General features: G+C 50.1%; 6 protein-coding genes across 6 annotated transcripts; all 6 read right to left on the minus strand.

Annotated features, from left to right (window-relative positions):
- Positions 1-129: 129 nt before the first annotated feature.
- On the minus strand, positions 130-2,436 carry V8C40DRAFT_65759 (Alpha/Beta hydrolase protein). Its single transcript, XM_083223251.1, has one exon. The coding sequence runs from the start codon at positions 2,210-2,212 to the stop codon at positions 506-508; it is 1,707 nt and encodes a 568-aa protein (XP_083070519.1). The 5' UTR covers positions 2,213-2,436; the 3' UTR covers positions 130-505.
- A 1,593-nt stretch (positions 2,437-4,029) lies between these two features.
- Positions 4,030-5,934, minus strand: V8C40DRAFT_65763 (major facilitator superfamily domain-containing protein). Its single transcript, XM_083223252.1, has one exon. The coding sequence runs from the start codon at positions 5,837-5,839 to the stop codon at positions 4,136-4,138; it is 1,704 nt and encodes a 567-aa protein (XP_083070520.1). The 5' UTR covers positions 5,840-5,934; the 3' UTR covers positions 4,030-4,135.
- A 1,112-nt stretch (positions 5,935-7,046) lies between these two features.
- V8C40DRAFT_251919 (uncharacterized protein) lies at positions 7,047-9,673 on the minus strand. The gene has a single exon (XM_083217274.1). The coding sequence runs from the start codon at positions 9,642-9,644 to the stop codon at positions 7,227-7,229; it is 2,418 nt and encodes an 805-aa protein (XP_083070521.1). The 5' UTR covers positions 9,645-9,673; the 3' UTR covers positions 7,047-7,226.
- An 851-nt stretch (positions 9,674-10,524) lies between these two features.
- Positions 10,525-11,709, minus strand: V8C40DRAFT_65784 (aminotransferase class IV). The gene has a single exon (XM_083223253.1). The coding sequence runs from the start codon at positions 11,573-11,575 to the stop codon at positions 10,607-10,609; it is 969 nt and encodes a 322-aa protein (XP_083070522.1). The 5' UTR covers positions 11,576-11,709; the 3' UTR covers positions 10,525-10,606.
- Positions 11,710-12,709: 1,000 nt separating this feature from the next.
- Positions 12,710-14,412, minus strand: V8C40DRAFT_276413 (GMC family oxidoreductase; the record flags this gene model as incomplete). The annotated part of the gene is made up of 2 exons (XM_083220833.1): positions 12,710-13,685; positions 13,745-14,412. The coding sequence occupies 2 exons, from the start codon at positions 14,410-14,412 to the stop codon at positions 12,710-12,712; spliced, it is 1,644 nt and encodes a 547-aa protein (XP_083070523.1).
- A 1,328-nt stretch (positions 14,413-15,740) lies between these two features.
- On the minus strand, positions 15,741-20,828 carry V8C40DRAFT_65812 (ankyrin repeat-containing domain protein). The gene is made up of 4 exons (XM_083223256.1): positions 20,192-20,828; positions 19,530-20,130; positions 18,834-19,455; positions 15,741-18,776 (listed from the first exon to the last, which is right to left on the minus strand). The coding sequence occupies exons 1-4, from the start codon at positions 20,759-20,761 to the stop codon at positions 15,821-15,823; spliced, it is 4,749 nt and encodes a 1,582-aa protein (XP_083070524.1). The 5' UTR covers positions 20,762-20,828; the 3' UTR covers positions 15,741-15,820.
- Position 20,829: the final 1 nt, after the last annotated feature.

Below are 20,829 nucleotides of genomic sequence, written 5' to 3' on the forward strand. Positions count from 1 at the left end.
CCACCATCGCGACAGACAACCACTGCATCACCAAGATGCATCTACATTTCACATTGCATTGCATTCACTCTCATCAGTAAATGCTCTCAACAACAGACATCCTTTTAGGATGACCTTTTTTTCTTGACTTTCCTTTCCTTTCATAGAGCAAATCTTTTTTTTACCAATTTATTAGAGAGGTAGTGTCTACTTATGACACCCCATCACTAGAATTTTACAATCATCATGAAGTTAATTTGACAAATGTCTTTTGTCCAAAACGAAGCATCCGCGAGAAAAATGGGTTTTATTTTTTTCTTTTTCCTTTATATCATCATCTAACGAGTGTTTGACTATATATCTCATTATTTATCCATCCATAGACTATTTAAGAAATAGACAATTTGCCTATTTAGCATCGGGAAGGACTGTGTGACTCGCGAGAGTAGTTTTGCTTGCTGTTTTGTTCAGTTCGTGCCTCGTAACAACCCATGCCATTCCATCGTAAATGTGACTTTTCTGCCAATTAAAATCGCAAGTCCTCAATGTTGTTAACCAAAAAATTGGAGCTCGCATTCCGATAAGTATCATCCTTCAGCCCGTTAATAATCCCCTTAAACTCCAACAACTTCTTCCCCTCCTTCCACTGCGGCCAAAACAATCCCGGTCTCGTACCGACATTCGGATCCAAATTATACAAAAAGTTGATATAGTACACCCGGCCACTAAACGTCGCGTAGTTGCTATTCTCGCCCCGAAACAAAACGCTAACATCTGATCCATGATAGGTTCCAAAGAGGAACGAAAGCAGTATGTCCTTGTACGACGAAAAGTACGACCACGTCGGCACATCGGGGGCGACTTCAGAAAACACCTGAAGCGTAATTCGTCGAATGAGATTAAACACAATGTCGCCAAGGATGGCTGCAAGTCTCTTCTTGCCGGGATACAGCTCGAAATCCCCGGTGCCGTACGGGCTTCCGTCCTTGGGAAAAGGGCTGTAAGTTTGAACAAGGCCGGTGACTTGGTCTTGGTTGGCGTTGTGGAAGTAGTACTCGGATAGATAGTCGACAATCTGTTGGGTTGAGCTCATGTTCCTTTGGGTAAGACTGAAGAGCGTCCCCTCGTCTTCCTGAGTTCCGATAATCATGGGCACATGGTGGAATTTCCCAGCCCGTTGAAGTGCATCGGGACTATCTGACAAGGCTTGGCCGTCTGGCCTGGGCAGATACGAGAGAGCAAGAGAGCTGTAAGAGAAGATGCCGGGCACAGAATTGGCGGCAACAGTAAAGTCATCATTGTTCAAAGCACGAAGACAATCCAAAGAGGTATCGCCCGTACACCCGGCCGCTTCTGCAACGGTATCGTAGATGGCCTGGCCCTTGTCACTGTCCAAGGGGTCCGTAGGAGTCGCCGAACCAGAGTTCATAATGGCGCCCCGGAAGAGCGGGCTGCCGTTGTACGTGGCGTCGCCATCAAAGAGGACAAGCTGGTCAAACACGGAGATGGAGCCAGCAGATTCGCCCCAGATGGTGACCTTGTCTGGATCGCCTCCAAAGGCCCTGATGTTATCGGCAACCCATTCAAGGCCCATGCGTTGGTCGAGGAGTCCTGCATTGCCGCTGCCCTCTTCCAGGATTTGCTTTCCCGGCATGAAACCCCACGCAGCGATACGATAGTTGACTGCCACAAAGATGAATGGCTTGCCAAGAAGCACACCAGTGTCAATCAACTTGGTACCATCAAAACCAGCAGTGCTTCCAGCTAAGAAGCCGCCGCCATAGATCCAGAACAGTACGGGGAGATCATCGCCCTCCTGGACGCCTTTGGGCCGCTGGACATTGATGGTCAAGCAATCCTCCGAGGAATCAGGAGCTCGTGCCTCACCAGAGGTGTCGTTGAGAATAGCCCCTGCTTCGGGGACATTAGGAGCTCCCAGAGAGATTATGGGTCCTTGGGGGCATGACAATGGGACTCTGGTGGCGTCAAAGTCTCCAAGATACCTCGAGAGCTTCTGTGGTGGCCTGAAGCGCAAATCTCCGATGGGTGCATCACCATAAGGGATGCCATTGAACGTATCGACAGTCTGGCCCACCGAACCGATGATGGTACCGGATGAGATCTCAACCTCGACAATGTCATTCTTTGCCCTTGCAGTCAAAGGAGAGGTCGGTACAGCTCCGACGAGGGGCAGCAGACCAGCCGTAACGGTTGTGAGAATGGCTGCCTTCATGATTGGCGAGGGAAGCAAAGAGAAATAAAGATGCTTGGAGTCTGGCTTTGATCAAGAGTCTACCGCCACGCTGAGCAGGTGGTAGTGATGAAGAATTGGTTTTCTGGAGCGAGAATCACCACTCTCTTATACAAGTTTCGGAGCTCCATGTCGTTGCCGTCTAAGCATTATGCAATGCAATTCGAATCTCAGATTTCCCCTCAGTGTCTGAGTACTCTCTTGACAATGACATAATAATGTCAGGGAAACGGGATCCGACAGAGTAATGTTGCAGTGGCTCTCCACTCGAAAATTATCGTGATGTTCGGTTCTTACTACATTGTAGAGAGGAGCTCCGTCGGCTACCAGCTTCATGTGACACATGGCGACTGTGTGATTTCCTTTCTGAGACATGTCACCTCTCATCCAACCTTGTACTCCGTAATGTATTCCGTTCACCGCATGGGAATCATGCCGCGGTGACACTGCATGCGGTGAGGTGGATATGAAGCGGTTGACAAGGCCAATGAGGCATGAGGGTCGTGTCCCGAGGTAACACTGACATGTGAGACATTCGTAGTAATCGTAATACTGCGGTTGTGTACTCCGTACAACTCTGACTAAAGGATGCCAGATTGAGTGCGATACCCTGCATAAGAGATTCAGTAAGATCCCATCGTGGGCGTACAATGGGGCCGATTACCTGGGACTGAGTCCCGATGAGGTCGTCTTTCCCCTGATCAAGCTGTCCAATGACCGGCATTCACCGCCCTCCTTCAGGAACCTTTGTTATTGAATTCCCACGAATGTGTAACGTAATGTCACCGATCTGTTGAAGGAGTTCGGCTTATTGAAAGGGCAGGCAAGGGGGATCTGAGAACTTTGATGGAGATCCCTTGCATTCGCTCAGTCAGTTGACCAAGGCGGCTTGTCGAATCGAGGCCGGGTCGCATCGCTTCCGGCCGTCTTTGTCTCATCTTACTAGCCAGATCAGAGCGTGTACCGCAAGAGAGTCTCTTCTTTATATCAGGTTGTAGAGTCTCAAGCTGTCATTGCTCTTGCGTGTTTGTCTCTGTTTCTTGTGAGCCGTGTCGTAGGCCTCAGTGCCAAGAGGTGGAAAGAAAACAGCGCCGCCTTTCATATACGAGTACAGATTATAGTGGCAGACTGGCGGTGTTTATTTCCCACCGCATGAGTGTGCCGCGGGGAAGTCTCTTCTTGGCCATGAGATCATAGAGTTTCGAGCTGTCATTGCTATTACGACGTGTTCGTCTCTGTTTCTGGTGCTTGTCTCTGTTTCTGGTGAGTGGTGTCGCACGCTTCAGAACCTATACCATCGTAAGCTACCTGTACTTTGGCACTCTAGGTGATGAAATAGCTAATGAATCCTGGTGCCACTGGCCTGACAGTGGTCCAATTCAAGGATAGCAAAGCGTGCTTACGTCTGTAAAAGCTTCAGTTCGATGCAATGTCTGAATGTCTTCAACTCGAGTGTTACAGTTGACATTTCGTAATGGCGAAGAATCAGAGATATCTTCCTGTTCATTTTGATGTATTCGAAGGGATAATGTTGAGAAGTGAGAAGAAGATTGCGGAGAAAAGAAGAAGAAGCTGAAAGATGTCCTTTAAGATATTTCGTCGCATTCGCTCCTGCTTCATCGCTGTTCCGGATATCGGCGATTCTCTCTTTCATCTCCCAACAAAAAAAATTACCATCAACGAAATCGATCATCAAGAAAGGTAGGGAGGGTATGGTCAAGATAGGTATGCATTTGCAGTAAATATACCGTGATAACTTCCAAAAGACAAAAAACAACCATCAGGCTTCTTTCTTCTACAAAGAAGCCAAGCTCCTCCAAAAACAGGGGTATAATCCCACCATCCTCCTCTTTTCCTCGTCTCTCCCAAACCCACATCCCCCAGACAAAGCTTTTTCTCCAGATTTCAGTGCCCCATTCCGTCGCGAATCTCCAAAAAGTTGAGATATCTCTGCTTAGTCCAGCGTCTTGCACGCTTCCCCCAGATAATCATGGGCAGAGACAACATCAAAATGACGAACCCCAAGACGCCAAGCTCGATAAAGGTATCCTGGACGCCCGTGTCGAGCCAGTAGCTCGCCACAAAGGTGAAAATCATGGCCAGCGTGTTGTTGATGACGGCAACTCCCACCATGCCCTCGAGGACCATATCCGGATAGCAGTCGGCAAGGTAGGTCAGACTAAGATCGCCGGCGCAGCCGTAGCCAAAGCCAATGAAGCCGAGGCCGACGTAGGGAACGGGCCAGCTCCAACCCTTGGCCGATCCGATGCCAAAGAGCCACATGCCGGTGGGGAAGATGATGACGCAGAGAAACATGAGGTACAAGCGAAACTCGGCCTCTTGAATACCCCTGTTGCGTCGGCTAGCCCAGAGAACAAACAAGTCGCTCAGGTAGCCACCGTAGAAACAGCCAATGATGCTGCCAATGAGACACGGAATGTTCATGTTGCTGACGGCGACATCGCCATAGTCCCAGGGATCGTCTGTCCAGTAGTCCTCCTCGATGGTGAGATAAAAGGACAGGGCAATGTTTTGCATGCCCCACTGCAGGCCGGCGAACCAGACAGCGGGAAAGGTAAAGATGCGCAGCGTGTGCCACAGACGGCCGACATACTGCTTGGCCCCGACGCCGCGCAGGTTCGGGGCGGGGGTGATGAGGGCAATTCGCTGCCAGTAAGACTTGGGGCGCGTGTAGTTGAGGGAGAACTCGTCGACGTCGCGGGGGTTGGCCGCGGCCTCTTCGTCTGATGCACCCGTGTTGACATCAGCTACGGTTGGGGGGCCGCTGGCCGTCTTCTCGTCGCCGTCTGGGGAGGAGGATGCGGCAGCGCGATTGTCCATTCGATCTCGCTGGTAGCGCTCACGTGGGAACGCCGTCTCTTCCAGACCAAAGTAGAAGAGGACAAAGTTGAAGCCCGACATGATGGCGCCGAGATAGCCAATCCAGCGCCATCCAAGGTTGCTGTCGGCGACGTAGCCACCGACCAAGGGGCCCAGGTACGTTCCCACGGAGGTGGCCAAGGTGTACAAACCCATCGAGGTGCCGTTCTGGTGCTCGAACCAAATGTCGAGCAGGGAGAGCTGCACCACGGCCTCTGCGACTGACTCGGACGCTCCGACAAAGAGCTGCGTCCAGATGGCGTCGGACGAGGTCTTGAGTCGTCCAAACCAGATGTTGCCAATCAAGCCCCAGGTCGCGCCGACGAGGTACAGAATTCGTCGCCCGTAAAGATGGACAGCAGGGGAGCTGAGCAAGGTCCAGTAGCCAATAGCAAGGAAGAGAACGCCAGCACCGGTATTGAAGACATCATAACTAATACCATACTCTTCGTTGACGCCCGTGCTGGCAGATCCAGCAACGTTGGACGTGGCAGCAGTCAGGGCAACGGCAAAACACACGAGAGCAGTGTGCCAGATCTTGCGCCACAGGCTCCAGTTGAGGGGATCGTTGGGCGACTGGGTTGGCTGGGGGACGAGCACAATGCCGTCGTGCTTCTGCAGCAGGCCATTGGCAGAGTTGCTGCTGGCGGACTCATCGATGAAGACGCATCGCGTGCCCGGGAGCACTTCGTCGATGTCGATGACAGCTGGGAGGGACTGAACGGCCATCCGAAACGCCTTTCTTTGCCTGGGGTGGGTTTGAGGTCAATCGCAGTGGCGAGAGGGAGAGACGAATTGGCTCACGGGAGCCTCATGCGGTTGCGCCGAAGGGAGATGATGATGAAAGGAAGAAGAAGAGAAGAAGAGAGGCAAAAGAGTAGGACAAAGATAAGAAAGAAAAAGAGGAGGAGGTGATACAATGGCCCCAGATACGGCACTTGCTCCGTGGTACTTTTTTTCTTTCTGGGCTGGTGTGTCCGCTAATCGGCTTATCGCGCTATCATCGCTGCTGCTGCTGCAATGCCTCCAGGTTGAATTTTTTTCGCCTGGGGTTCAATTGCCTGCGAGTGGAGGACTGCAGGGCTCTGGTCTGGTTTTAGCGGCTGGTGGGAGGTGCGGGTACCTGCTGGAGCATCTGTACCTGGTAGCGTGCGCCAAGCTGCCCAGACGCACCAAGTCTCCCGGTACTTAGCCCGGCGAAACGGCACATCGAAGGCCGAAGAGAGGCGATAAGATGCTTGTACCAGAAGCTAAACTAAACCTCCATGGCTTGATAGTGGTGGTTTGTGTTTGGCCACCAACCAAGCTGCATCACCTTGGAATGTTTTTTTCTCTTGAATAATTTTTGCACCCAATTGTGACCGCAGTGGCGTATCGTATTATCGCAAATGGAGTTCCCGAACTAGGGCCATGACGCAGGCTCCATCGCATCCCCGCCCAATCAGGCCGCAACGGTGCAATGCGGGAGCCAAAAACGGGGGGCTTTTTTCTGCTTAGCTTGGAAGCGGCGCCTCCGGGTTTTTTTATATTTTTGGGTGAGTTTTTGTTGGTGGGATTTTAGTTGATGGTTTGATGGTGGGTGAGTAATCAGTCTTTGGTCGAATCACAGCTGTGAATTGAGATGGAAGATATGTGACGCCATTGTGGTCGCGTGTGTGTGTGGACGATTTCAGCTAAGAGTGCAAGGGACACGATATGCAATGCAGAGCTGCGATGCGACACTGCTAACTAACTTGGATGCTACTGTGGCTAACCTGCTATGAGAGAATCAGCACATACTTGCCCGATTGGACATTGGCTGATGGCTTCACTTCGGGCAGATTCAGCTGCTCTTGAACGTACCCTATACCGCACACAGATTCAACGGATTACATCAGACAACATCAACTCAAAGCTATTAGGTATTGCAAACAAAATAAATTTCTATTCATACATCATTTGGTATCTCTATATATTTGCCCTCCCAATATTACAATCAATCTATATCAACATGTACAAAGCAAATGGTATATCCTCAGACTTACTAGGCCGGCAATGAACGAATGAGCCGCCTTTCAGACTTGTCTCAACAAAAGAAAAAGCAAAGAACGCCTCCGTTTGTTTCGCCTCACGCAAATTAACAGCAACGACTCACAGAGTCATCTCCCACTTCAGACTCATCGTCAGCAAACCTACTCGAAGTCTTGCGTGGCATCGACTTCATAATCGTCGTCACGGCACAATCCGTGTCCTCCTCAAACACCCGCCGGGCATCTTCTTGCCATCGATCCCGCTTCCTCTTGCGCATCTGGGAATCTCCCACCACTGCAGGCGTCTTGGTGAATTCCAACGACGCCTCTTCGAAGTCGACAATCATGACGCTGTTGCGGGATGCATCGTACAAAAAGTTGCTTGGGATGTGCCCGCCGTTGTACACGACTCCCACCTTGTGAATGGCTTCTATGCCCATTTCCATCATTCTAGCAATCTGCTCCTTGGTCACCTGCTTGGAACAGTTCAAAAATGGTCGGCCAGCCCAGCTCAAGAGCAGCAGGTCCTTCAAGGCTCTGCTGTTGTGGCGACGCGGCTTGATGAGCTCCATCATTCCAATGCATACGGGTATGCAGCGACCCTGGAGATTCGCCATCTGATCATATACAAACTTTTCGCTCCACAAGTACGCCGAATTCTTCCCTGCCTTGGCGATGAATGTATAACCGTGCGATGTCAGCCGCATCTTGAAGAGAGATTTGGGAACGTTTGCAACTCGCAGAGGTGTGCAATCGACATCGAGGTTGTCATCTTGGTCAAGTTGTGTGCGAAGGAGGCTCAAAAAGTCGTCGTAGTCGAGGTGAGCCGGTCCGTGGAACTCTGCATTGGGGCAGTTTTTATCCAGCGATTTCCCTTGCACCAGACCAAGGAGGCACTTCTGAGAGCAGTACGGCTGGTCCTGTATTGACGTCGGTGCACTGGCGATGCTCTCGGTTGTATCCTCATAGGCTCTCTGCGCAGGGACATCGTCGAGCCAGTTCCTAATCTTGTCGTTTCCTCTAACTTCTCCTCTACGAATCTCGACGAGTAGTGGCGACCGTCTGAAACCTTGCCAACGATGCATTCTGAGAGAAGACATGGACGAATGAGGCCTCATGACACCCATTTTTCGTATCTTGTCCAGCACATCGTCGTATCCCATGGTCCAAGTATCCATATACGTAACAGAATCGCACCACGATGCGGGGAGAGGTCTCGAGCGAAGAGCTTGAAGCACAAGCCCAAACACGAGCGCACCAGCACTTCGATGCAGCCTGGCAGGATCATCAGGCATGACCTCGCGCTCTGGCATACATGGCGTGCAGTATATGGTGCAGGGATCGTCCTCTGATATGCAGCAAAAGATGAAGGCTTCTCCAGTGCAAACGCATCCATACTGAATCTCCTTGCTAATCATGTAGGAATAAAGCTGGGTTATGGTCGCCGCCACAAGCGTCTTCGAGGCAAAGGTGAAATCGTCGCCCTCCTTGTCAATCACGTCTCGTTCTGGTCGAATCTCGGAGGCCAGCCCGCGGTTGATTTCGTCCAGCTGCAAGCGATGCGGTAGTTGATGCACGAATGCAAATATCGGAGTCTTTTCGCCCCTGTCCTCGTCATGCCGATACACGCACGATCGATTGACCCAGATGCCCGCTCTCTTCGCCCTGCGATGAGAATTGCGCATGGAAATCTTCAATTCACCTGCACCCTTGTGCCATGATGATTCCAGCATGGGTTCAAACACCTGGCCGAGGTCTTTGTCCGTCTCTATCGTCACCTTGATGTCGTCGCTGAGACCGAGCCCGTTCCAGAGCAAGCCGTCTTCATACAACTGGTCCATCATCTCCTGCACCACATTTTCAATGGCGTAGCGTCCAAAGTGCTGCAGAGACGCCTCGCTGTTGACTGGGGTAAGGGTGCGCTTCACGGCTTCGAGTTGCTGGATCGATGGAAATCGGGGCTCCTTGCAGAATGCACTATCAGACAAAATTCGCTGCCATACGCCTTCTTGTAATCTTGGGAACCCGTCCCACGGAATGATTCGCCGAGGAAATGTCCAGCTAAGTGCTTCTTTTTGAGTTATTAGGGAGCGACTGGCCGTCTTTTGGAACCGGAGGTGGAGGGCATGACACGTTTCCAGATACTGGACGAGGTTCTGGGGCTTCTGATCCTTTGCCGTTTCTCGCTGCACCCGCTGGCTGATTTGGCGCTCAATCCTCTTGTACTCGCGGTCGAATAATTCTTCATACTGGACGTCTATCCGTTGTTGTTCACGCTCGAGCAGCTCATCGCGTTCGCGTTCCAGCTGGCGAAACTTGCGCTCGTATAATTCGTCGCATTCGCGTTCTATATCCCGGCGGTCTAGCTCTCGTCTCTCGCACTCGGTCTCTACAAACTCTCGGAACCGGCGCTCGTCATCGTCACGGTCAAATCTCTTGCGTTGGCGCGGAAACACCTGGCGGCGGCGTAATTCTTGTTGCAGGAGCTTCTTCCGCCGCCTCAGCTCCTCAAACCTATCTGTCATGACTTGGTGATTGTAGCAGGCATATGGACGACTGCTTTGCCGAGCAGGAATAAGGAGTGGCCTCTTGGCCGTATTATAAGAGCTGATTTGCGGTGGGGCGTGACGGTGACAGCTCACAAATTAAACTAGCCTGCAAGCGGGCTAGATTATGAGCCGGATAATATGACAGCTCTTGTGACCCCTGTGAGCTGATGGCTCAAATTGGAATGAACGGCTTGTTGGTGGTGATTCGTTGCTGTTTTGGGGTGGCTATTGTTCTTGTGTGAACAGCCTCTGTAATTTGCTGGTCTTGACGCGTCGTTGTTGGTCATCAGGGGATCAGCGTTCAAAAGGACACAGCGACAAAACTCGAAATAGACGGGACACGAGCTTTGCGGCAGATGAAGCTGTGGATACGGCCAATATCCGTGCCGGCCGAGGCCTTCAATGGACGTGTGCCGTGCCGTGAACTGAGCTTCCAGAAGCCTTTTCACATGTAGCCGGCATCATCAAATTTCGCATAGTGGTGTTTGCCGAATCACGGTTTACAATAGAGTGAGCACGCCGCAATTACGGCGCTTGAACCCATGTAGCCCTCTGTCCAAGAAACACGATCCAATCTCTCGCGTCAACGGTGATTGGCTTCCTGGATATCGGGCATCACTTGACCTCCCCTGCACAGCCACATGGTTGAAATGAGCTGCCGGCCGTGAATGCTCCAAGAGAGACGTTGCTTCTGTTGGGCCAATTGGCTTTCCAGCCGTGCTTGATTTGCCCCGGGGCAAGATTGGTTGGGGTTCCCCTTGTCAAAATGAGCATGCATGGCCTGTGTCTCCCGCATTCACGAATGCGTGTCAGCCCCCATTCTCCTCCCGCATCTTGTTCATCTTGTTGAAAAGTCAGTAAATATGGGAACCAAAAATTAGTGTGCTCTATTCATTCTAAACATGTTCAAGTCATTAATATGTCTTCCGTCATCTCATTCAGTTCGCCAAGTAATTGACTTCGGCCGTATACGCAGCACCCTCGTGAATCGCCCAGTAACCGTCCCAAATCGTCTTCGTTATTGGTCCAACTTTGCCGTCCTTGACGGGCTGTCCATCAAGAGCCGTGATTGGCAAAACGCCGCCAGCTGTGGTGCACATGAAGATCTCATCGCACGTGTAGGCCATCTCTACGGGCACCACCTCGACGTGAACATCGATCCCATTGGCACGAGCAACTTCCATGACCGTCTTGCGCGTGATGCCGTGCAACACTCCCCTATCGGGCGTGTAGATGGCGCCGTTCTTGACAAATACAATGTTGTATCCGGAGCCCTCAGTCAGGTTGGAGTCTCCGTCCGTAAGGAACGGATAGCTGGCTCCACGATCCCTGGCCTCGTACATTCCGCGCACCATGTCGCCCCATTGCAGGTTCTTGATTGTGGGGTCCATGGCCCCGGGGGGAGTCCGTCGAACCGTCCGTGCAACGATGGCGCTGCCACCGGTGTATTGCATGTCTGGGTCCATGAGCCAGACATATGGCAGCAGTATAACGTACAGGTTGTTGACAATGTCCTCTGGCTTGGCCTCTCGAACGCCCTTGAACCCACGAGTGACGATTAGCTCAACGTAGGCATCTCGCATCCCGCTCTTTGCGACCATGTCGAACAAGATGCTCTTGAGCTCTTCCCTCAGTACCGGTAGCTTTAGTCTGAGCTTTGCACAGCTGGCGTCGAATCGCGTAATGTGATCGTCCAAGCGAAAGAATTTCCCATCCCATACCGACGGGACATCGTAACACATGTCGCCATGAAGGAAGCCCTGGTCAACAATTGGGATCCGTGCCTCTGCTAGTGGCGAGAGCTCGCCTGCGATCCAAGCGACACCGTTGGCGAAGGGGTTGTTGCTTGCTTCCAGAACGGCCCGTCGCTTTTTGTAGGCGGCGAAGACGGCGTCCATAGAAGCCATGATTGCTGGAGTTGGTGTATGAATTGAGTTGAAGACGAGAGTAACGATGAGAGAGGTTCGTTTGGTTGTCCGTCTTCGCTCTTCGAAGATTGTTAAACTTCCAGTCTTATTGAGATTGATTTAGCGTCAAGTAATACAGTCAGTCGAAAGTGCGGAGTCATCTGCTTATGAATCCATTTCACCGAGCCGTAATCTGTGTCCAAAGCTTGGCTTCACGGCCCGCCGATCTTACAGACTGTCACTGTCGCCTTGCCCAAAACGAGTAACCTAATGCGAGTCTAAATGAGGGAATATGTTCCGCGTGGAGTTGAGAAGACAACCAAGAAGCTTCTAAAAACGCCACTTTGCGGAGAACCGTTATGGAAGGCGCTTCGATGGCATCGCTTTGATTCGAAAAACCGGTTTCGTCATGGAGCTATGGAATAATTCGGGTAGCTCGAGGCGCTTGGCTGACTGTAGTAATCCTTTGCCATAGCCCGTGAGTTGACTCTTTTGGCAGTGAGAATTCTTTGACAAACTTGGCCATGCAGCTGCCAAAGATGGCAATTTAGAATATCCATCCAAGGCCGAGGCTGCACCAGGGGCATTGCGAGAGAACTCACAGAGTAACATCATGACGACACCGGGATCGATTTCCAGTCCAAGCTAGGCTAGCGGTCAATCCCAGACTAATGACGGCTCCATATTTGAGCATCATCTGCATGGCTGTACGCGGACTCGATGAGATGAGATTGGTTGTTGAGATGATGTAACTAATCAATGGGTTACTCCAGATGCTCTGACTCTTGCAGTTGTTCTGTATACTCTTGGCGGTAAGTGTTCAATCAGGGCAACGATAAGTGTTCATGAAGTGCTTTGATGTTACGGCACTGAGAGAGTCAATTGGCTTTAAAAGCGGACCGAATTCTTCGCATCATGTGAAATCTGGAGTGTGAATCCGATAAATGTCACTTAATGCATTTCGGAAGACGAAGAGAAGCGAAGAGCGACAGAGAAACTGTTCAGAGACGTCAGTTTGTTCAATCGCATCCCGCCATCTCATGTCTCGTTCCCCAATCGCATTGGCTGCTTGCATAGAGCCTCTACTACATATCGTAACTCTAACTATATTCTAACCGAATGAAAAACTTACCACTACTTCTCACGCCACGTCTCCTTGATGAAATCGGCACATCTCTCGGCCACCATCATTGTCGGCGCCATTGTGTGCGCACTGGGAATCTTGGGAAACACGCTGGCGTCGGCGATGCGAAGTCCAATGATGCCAAAAACACGCAATTCCTGGTCTACAACACCATCTGATGCGTCAAGCGACATGCGACAAGTGCAGGCGTAGTGCAAAGCACTCTGGTAGGCACGTTTGGTGTACTCATCGATGGCCTCGTCTGATATGTCTTGCCATTTCGGTAGCTCGGCTGTGCCACCGCTCTTCCTCCGTTGATTTGGCAGCAGCTTTCTGAATCCCAGTCTTTGGTCGAGGTATTCCAAGTCCATACCGGGTCCATAGACCAAAGGCGCTGGGTGCGGATATCCCGAGCGGGCAAACTCTTGGCCCAGGCGCAATGCGAAGCGGATGGCCTTTCGCATAGGTTGGAAATCTCTTTCGTCTCTAAGAAGAGGGTGAGTGATTTCAGGAGGATGCTCGGGGTTCGTGGTGGTAAGCCTGATGTTGCCTCTGCTGAAAGGCTGCACCAATGTACATAGCCATGTCAACAGCGAATGCTCCGTGATGTAGACATCAAAGTAGCTTTCGACGGGAATAATCATAACCTCGATATCTGGCGCGTTCTGCGGCTGCATTGAGTCCATTGCATCTTTGCCGCTGCATGAAGTCTGCACCTGCATAGTTGCATCGTCAATCGCAGTCGTACGAGCAAAGATGGTGGAACTTGTTGAAGAGGTTGATAAGAGACCACGACCAAAAAACAACCAGAGAATAAACTGCCAGATGAATACAAACGGATTATAAAGGCTGTGGATAGTATCTCGAGTTGGAACGCGCGACATGACGGGCACAGCGACATGATCCATCAGATTGTTGCCTACGGCGGATGACTCTTGAACGATGGGAATCCCAAGTTGTTGAAGATGATCTTTGGGTCCGATGCCGCTGATTGGTATGCGTTAGCACTTCTGTTACTCTTGTATATGACGGGATGGATAGACTACCTTCTCATCAGGATCTGTGGAGTACCGATTGCCCCGGCGCAGAGAACGATTTCTCGTCGTGCCTGAACATAGCACTCACGCTTGTCTGTCTGCCCTCTGCGCCGAATTTGGACGCCAATGACCTTGCGAGACTTTGTATCGATATCAAGTCTTGAAATCGTTACGCCGGTGCACACAGTAAGGTGTGATGTTCGAGCAATAGCAGTCTCTTTGCTAAGCCACGCCTTGTACGCAGAGATGCGTCGCCCGTTGCCATCAATGGCCTGGTCTAGGCGAAAGTAGCCCTGCGCGCTCGCATCTGGATCGTTGCAGTCGTCATGAACAGGAAGCCCCAGTTTGCGGGCGGCTATCTCAATGTAGGGATGAAAAGTGAATGGATAGGCTGGCTGGCGGGTTTCAACTGGCCCATGATGGCCTCGATACTTGGCATCTGGGTGGCCGATGGCGTTTTCACTCTTGCGAAAGTAAGGCTCTACGCTCTCCCAGCCCCAATCCTTTAAGCCCAAATCCTGCGACCACTCGTTGTAGTTGCCAGGTGGACCTCGGGTCAGCAGCATGGCGTTGATGCGAGTTGAGCCTCCAAGCGCCTCTGCCCAGAAGAGAGATAGCTTCCGATTCAATGCCGAGGGCATCTGGCTCAAATGCTTCACGACCTGCAACCCAGACATCATGGGATTCTGTGAAAGCAGCGGGATGCGACTAAAGAGATTGTCTTTGACAAAGCCCTTTTCAAGGAGCAGCACAGATACTGTCGGATCCTCAGAGAGGCGCGAGGCCAGGACACAGCCAGCGGCGCCACCTAAATGCTAGAGAGTCAGTGGGTGGATTCTTGCCTTGATCCCAGGGTATTGCTCGACTTGCCTCCGACAACCACATAGTCGTATATTTTACCATCCACATCCTCAGGCGTGCGCTCAGGATAGGAGCTGCCAAAGGGCCACATGGTGTTGTGGTGGAGGATGAAACGTGGGGTAGCAAGAAGGCTGTAGTTTAGTTGCACACTGATGGCTGTGTGTCGTGCATTTATGTAGGGCGACGGAGCTGAAGGTAGACCTGGAACTGCTGTCAGCGCTAATGTTGGCTGAGCTGTTGTTTGCAATCGAAATCAGCACCAATTCCTATACGATGGAAGCTTACGCAGCTGAACAATTTTGTAATCCGATTAGTAGATTGTAGAAGAGCATCCTTTTAAAAATGTCATTTTGTAATGGCAAAGTCGAGGTGATTATGCCGTGGGTAGATGATGGCAGATGCAAGACAGATTCAGCGATGGAGGGGCTTGGTGCTCATTCGGCACAACGTTTTGTCGTACTCTGGTTCTCTTTGAGAATCTCGGAAGCAACGCCGCTCGAGATGGTGATCAAAGTATGATTCAGATCGAGTCTTTTTGGCGTTATTTTGTTAGTTTTCACAGAAACAATTTTGAATTGCAAAAGAGTCATGAAATACCTAGTTCATTTGGGTCAACGGCGGTCATTCACTAGGCAGATAAAGTCTTGCAGAGTTTAGTAATTTGCGGCATCGAAAAATCATAGGCGTGGAAACAAGTGCATGGCAGAAGATTGGTGGAGGGATTTTGGAAATAGGGTTGACGACTGTGAGTTATAAATACTACTAATGATTTTGATGTGAGAGGGAAAGAAGCTGTGGTTTTGGTGTAGTGACCCGATCCCGTGACGATAGCAGCATCAACCCCAATCTTGGGATAATAAGCGAGAGAGAAGGTACAACACGATAGTGCTCGTGATGACAATGTGATGATATATCGGATAAAAGACTGTGATTGTAGAATGCATGTATGCCAATGGACTCAACACCAACATCCCGATGAACACCATTCTCCATCTGTTCTATGCATCTCAATATATCAATCTGAATGCTACTTCGACTCCATCAGCTTCGTCGCGAACCGGTGACTGCCCACATGCCATAAGCTTTCTTCAACAGCACCAATGCTTGATTCATTTCCAACTACCTGGAGTGTCTGCAGCTGCTTCATGTAGCCTTGTCAGCTTCTTCTCATGTAGTTCCAGGCATCAGATCCAGCACTGGCTACTCGAAACGCGTCTAGCTACTTTATCCAGCCCCAGCTGTAGGGCTACTCTCAACCTCCCAAAACTTTCTATATCTCGCAACGGCAGACCGCCAACCAGCTTTTCTTTTATCCTTTTGCCACGACTCTTCAACATCTTGTGGCCACTCCTCTCTAACACGTTGGAGCCACTCCTCATCAAGCTGCTGCTGCAGAAGATAGTCAGGTGTGGCCCCCTTTTGAAGAAGAATCTCAGCAATGTCCCAGTAGCCCTTGAATATTGCCGCGTTTAATGCACTGCCGCATTTCCCACCACGAGCGTTGACATCGGCTCCTCTATCCAGTAGCAGTCTTACTAACCCGGTTTGGCCATAGAAAGCAGCTGCCTGCAGGACTGACCCGAATATACCCCCTTGTGCATTGACATTGATGTTTGGGCACTTTTCAAGAAGAAACTTTGTTCTGCTGGAGGTGGCATTGAGACGAGCGAGATCGGAATTGGACTCTCTCGCACATGCCGCCTGGAGTGCGAAGCCATATTTGCCACTCTTGACATTAACGTCAGCGCCGTGTTCGAGTAGCCAGCAGAGTCTCTCATGCCATCTCTGCTTTTCTTCCCCAGAGTATATATCTAGGGTTTCCAGCATGGAATTTAGAGCAATGCCGATTTCGTTACCCACGTGACTCTTATCGCTTACTTGGCCAAACAAAAGTTCCAGTATTTCGATGCCATTATCATGATACAGTGTCCTCCCACCGACCGCATTCCAGGCCGCGTAGTCCCGGTGATGGATGTTTGCTCCGTGTTCAAGCAGCAGTCGTACCGACTCGGGAGCTCCTCCTTCGCAGGCAGCTGCGAGTGCCGTTCCAAATCGTCCCCCTTCCGCATTCACATTAGCCTTTTGCTCGAGGAGTAGCCGTACCACATCCACTTCATGAGTTGCACAGGCAGCTGCGAGTGCCGTTCCAAACTTTCCCCCTTCCGCATTCACATCAGCCTCTTGTTCGAGCAGAAAACGGCTCATCTCCACACCGAGTCCTTCGTTGGAGCAGGCAGCCTGGAGTGCAGTGCCATATTCTCCCCCGACATGGTTGACCTGAGCTCCTTTGCTTATGAGTAATTGTACAATCAGTACAGTCTCTTCGCAAAGGCTTTTCCGAACGGACTTAGAGAGCCAACGAACTACTTTGATATTGCCGTCTATTATATGGTATTTCAAAACAGCATGCAGTGGCGTGCCATATGAATCACTCTTCGCGTTCACATCAGCGCCTTCATCCAGCAGCCCACGGACTCTCTCTTTGTCCCGCCATATGCAGGCCATGTGTAGTGCCAGAGGCTCTTCGATCTTGGCGTCCTTTTCAAGGAGCAGCTTCACCACCTTGATGGCTGAGAGATACACAAGATCCCCTTTCTGTAACTCCCGATCTGAGGTTCTCCCGAAAAGTGCATGCTTGTCAGCCTCCTTAACAATGAAGCCCTGTATAATAGTCCCCTTTTCAACTGTTCTATTTTCGACTAAAAGTTGTACGACCTCCATGGCGACTTGGCGGTTGGGGAATAGGTCTTTGTTATCGCACGCAAGCTGTAGTGCTGTGCCATCCTCTCCACCCCGAAGGTTCGGATCGGCACCGCTCTCCAATAGCTTCTTCACGTGTCGAGCTATTTTCCTCGGTTTCATACCAAACGGGCGTCGTGATGGATCCTCAAATGTCGCCGGATGCAGCTCGCCAAAGTGAGTCCCACACACCGCCTGAAGCGGCGTGCCTAAGTTGGTCAAAACATTTACGTTGGCGCCTCTTTTCAATAGCAGATCAATACATGCTTCGTCATCCCTCATTACAGCCATATGAAGCGCTGTCCCATAGAGTTTGTCTGGCATATTTATATCAGCGCCGCTGTCAAGGAGAAACTGCAGACAATCGGTGGCCCCCTCGCGTATGCATGTGAGCAAACATTCTTGACCGTTCGAAGGACTGTTGACTTTGGCTCCACGGCTCACAAGAAGTTTTAAACAATCAAGACTTCCACCCGCCGCGGCTGCTCGCAGAGCTGAGCCCCATTCGCCGCAGTGCGCATTAACATCTGCGCCTGCCTCGATAAAAAACTGCATCGCAACCGGCTTCCCTAAAAATGCCACTTGCTGCAGTGCCTCATCTATCTCTTCCCGCGTAACGTATTTATTTGTACCGGGCTTCTCATCAATCAACATTTTTGTCAGTTGAAAACAGCCGCGCACAGCTGTAAAACAGTATGGTTTTAGCATATATTGTTCTTTATAAAGTGTCGTCTTCCATAGGAAGATTAGAGCGAATAGACTTTGGCTATGAACAGCAAGTGCACTCGCCGCGTCTCTTTTGACGTCAGGTGACCATGACTCGCACGGAATCTCCTCAAGATGGGCCATCCAGTAATTAGCCGCATAATTCGCTAAAGGATATGACTTCTCCACGGTGTCAGGGTTCAGAGATTCTGTAGGTTGACTCGCAATCCAGTGGTTCAAGTGATCCAGGTAGGCGAGACACGACTGCACAATAGAAAGTTGAGCGTTAACCTCTGTAAATGAGAATGCCAGAGTAGAATCTTGCTTTATTCTCTCCGAAACTAAATACTCTTTCAGAGAGAAGTGGACTAGCCGGATTTGAGTAACAGTTTCTAAACCACTGTAGCGACTGGTCTCTTGCGCGATAATCAGGCCCGAGAAGTACTTCAGGATGTCTGTAGGAGAAAATGGACGTTCCTTTTCATTAAAGGGAATGTTATTGTGCGGGCGAATAGTAAATATCTCAGCGAGTTCTGCGATGGATAAGACCTCCCTCGAAAAGGCAAGCCATTTAAGCGAATGTTTGACTTGTTCTTGAAAATCTGGGCGGATGCTTTCTAGAACTCTGTTATAGATAGCATCAAGTCCGGTAGGGAGGTTTCGAAGTGCCTCGCGTACATCGGACTGAGATGAGAGAATTTGGAGTGCTTCTAACTGAAGCCGGACATATTGGAACCTTTGTAAGATATTAATTGAATTATCCACTATATAACAATCAAAATCTGAAACTCACATGCAGTCGGCTTTCTCCACCAGTGACTCTCTTGCTTCATCCTTTATGCTCTTCGGCCAAGATTTATACTCATCGCCGCTTAGCTGAGAGTCAATGTATAGACAGATATCCTTGTTGATTGTTTGCTGGCGAGCTAATAGATCGATTTCATTTTTATCTGTCGAAGATAAGATGGGGCGTATTTTGTCGTCGATGTCTGGCTCCTTCCGGCTTGTTAAGAAGAAGTGAAACTTATTAGGTGCAGTTGCAAGTATACGCCGTAAGCTCTTAAGAAGCCTTCCCCGTTGCTCGTTAAACAGTGGGCACTCATCAAGAGCATCAATAACGATGTATAAATTGGTAAATTCCGATGAGGACGCAATTAAAACTGCCTCAAGCGTCTCAGTATCTGGGCGCTCACCCTTCATTTTGTACTGGCCGAGGCGTTCCATTAATTGTGATGGCTTAGTCTGTCGAGAGCAGATTTGCTTGGTGAGGGATGCGAGCATGACATCGACCTTTTGTTTCTCGGGGTCGCTGAAGCTGAAATAGAAGTATGATACTACAGTTGACGGTTCTGATACATATTGATCTCGAAGGTGTTTGATGACAGAAGAGCTTAGGATCGATTTCCCTGATCCGGCTGTTAAAAGTTGGCAAAATTACGATTAGTAACACGACTGCCATTGAGCGGCTCATATTTGGAGACAAACATACCCTTGCCATGGAGCCATAACAATGACCCATCAGTCGTCTCCCAAGTTTTGAATTCCTTGTTATTCTTGATCAACCACTCACACGTGCCAGCCTCACGCCTGTCAAGCCCTGTATTATACATCGGAGAGGGGTCAACATCGCATAGCCATTTTAGCAGATCAGTAAACTCGCGATTTGCTAATACGGAAAGTTTTGCGTTCATCTCTGAAAATGTGTTTATTTTTGTCAAGTGCTTCTCATAGCGCTGTATGTCACGCCACAGCTCTTCGACGGCGGCAAAGTCGTGGTCTTGTTTGCGAATCTCATCCACCATTGGTGCCCAGTCTTTCCATTTCACAGCATCAAGAGCGTGACGGAGAGCGGAGTTTTTCGAGTAGTGACAACAGGCCGTAGCCTGGAATTTCAGAATGTATATGTAGAGCTTTTCCAAGGTCGTCTTATACTGCGTATGCGACTGCCGGAATCTCTCATGATCGTATCTTCTCTTTTCATAGCATTCGACGTAGAGTTCTTCTCGCATTCGACTCTTATTGATAAGAGAAGCGATATATTCCAATCCTTTCAAAAGAGAGGTCTGTTCCGCAGTTATGTTCATCAGAAGCTATTACCAGATGCCTTGGTCAGTATCGAATCAATAGATAAGACGCTGCGATTCCACTCACTGGTAGAAAAAAGCTGACTCCAGTCCAGGCAATTGAAGTATACGGGTTGGCGTTTGCGGCACTGCCGATGTAATCCTTGGCCGAACTGACAATGTTCAATACAAGCTGCATGGTGTCCTTTGCTTGAGCTTTAAAGCTGCCCGGTTCGAGCTCATTGTTGACTTCTTCCATCTTGCTGCTCAAGATTGCTTGCATCCACTCTCTCCTATTCTGTTTCAAATTGAGGGTTTGGCCTAAACCAGTGGTAACGCTGCCTATGAGCTTGGCTTCGTAGTCTTCGATAAGTTTCCCGTCCTCCTCTCGAAGCTTCTCGTATGCCACATCCCAGAGCTCTCGAATTGGTGTATCCTCGATTCGGCGACTTTTGGGAGTTTCAGGCGATTCATTCAAACCCTCTCCTTCCGGCGTTTTATTAGGCTCCCTGTTCTCTTGCTGTCCGTGTAATTGCTGCCCGTGTAATTGCTGCCCGTGTAGTTGCTGTCCATTAGGATCCGTTGCATCAGCTCGATTGCCGGCTCCACTGCCAAAGACCTTGGAGAAGCGCTCCTTCAGCCGATCTCTGCGACCCATTGCTGCTGCAGTCAATTAAGGTTGATTGCTTGTAGAGATAACGATATTTCTTGCCGCAAGTAATGATG

This window comes from Trichoderma camerunense, assembly GCF_050948025.1.
Source record: "Trichoderma camerunense strain CBS 138272 chromosome Unknown V8C40scaffold_15, whole genome shotgun sequence".
In the NCBI taxonomy this organism is placed as follows: Eukaryota; Fungi; Ascomycota; class Sordariomycetes; order Hypocreales; family Hypocreaceae; genus Trichoderma; species Trichoderma camerunense.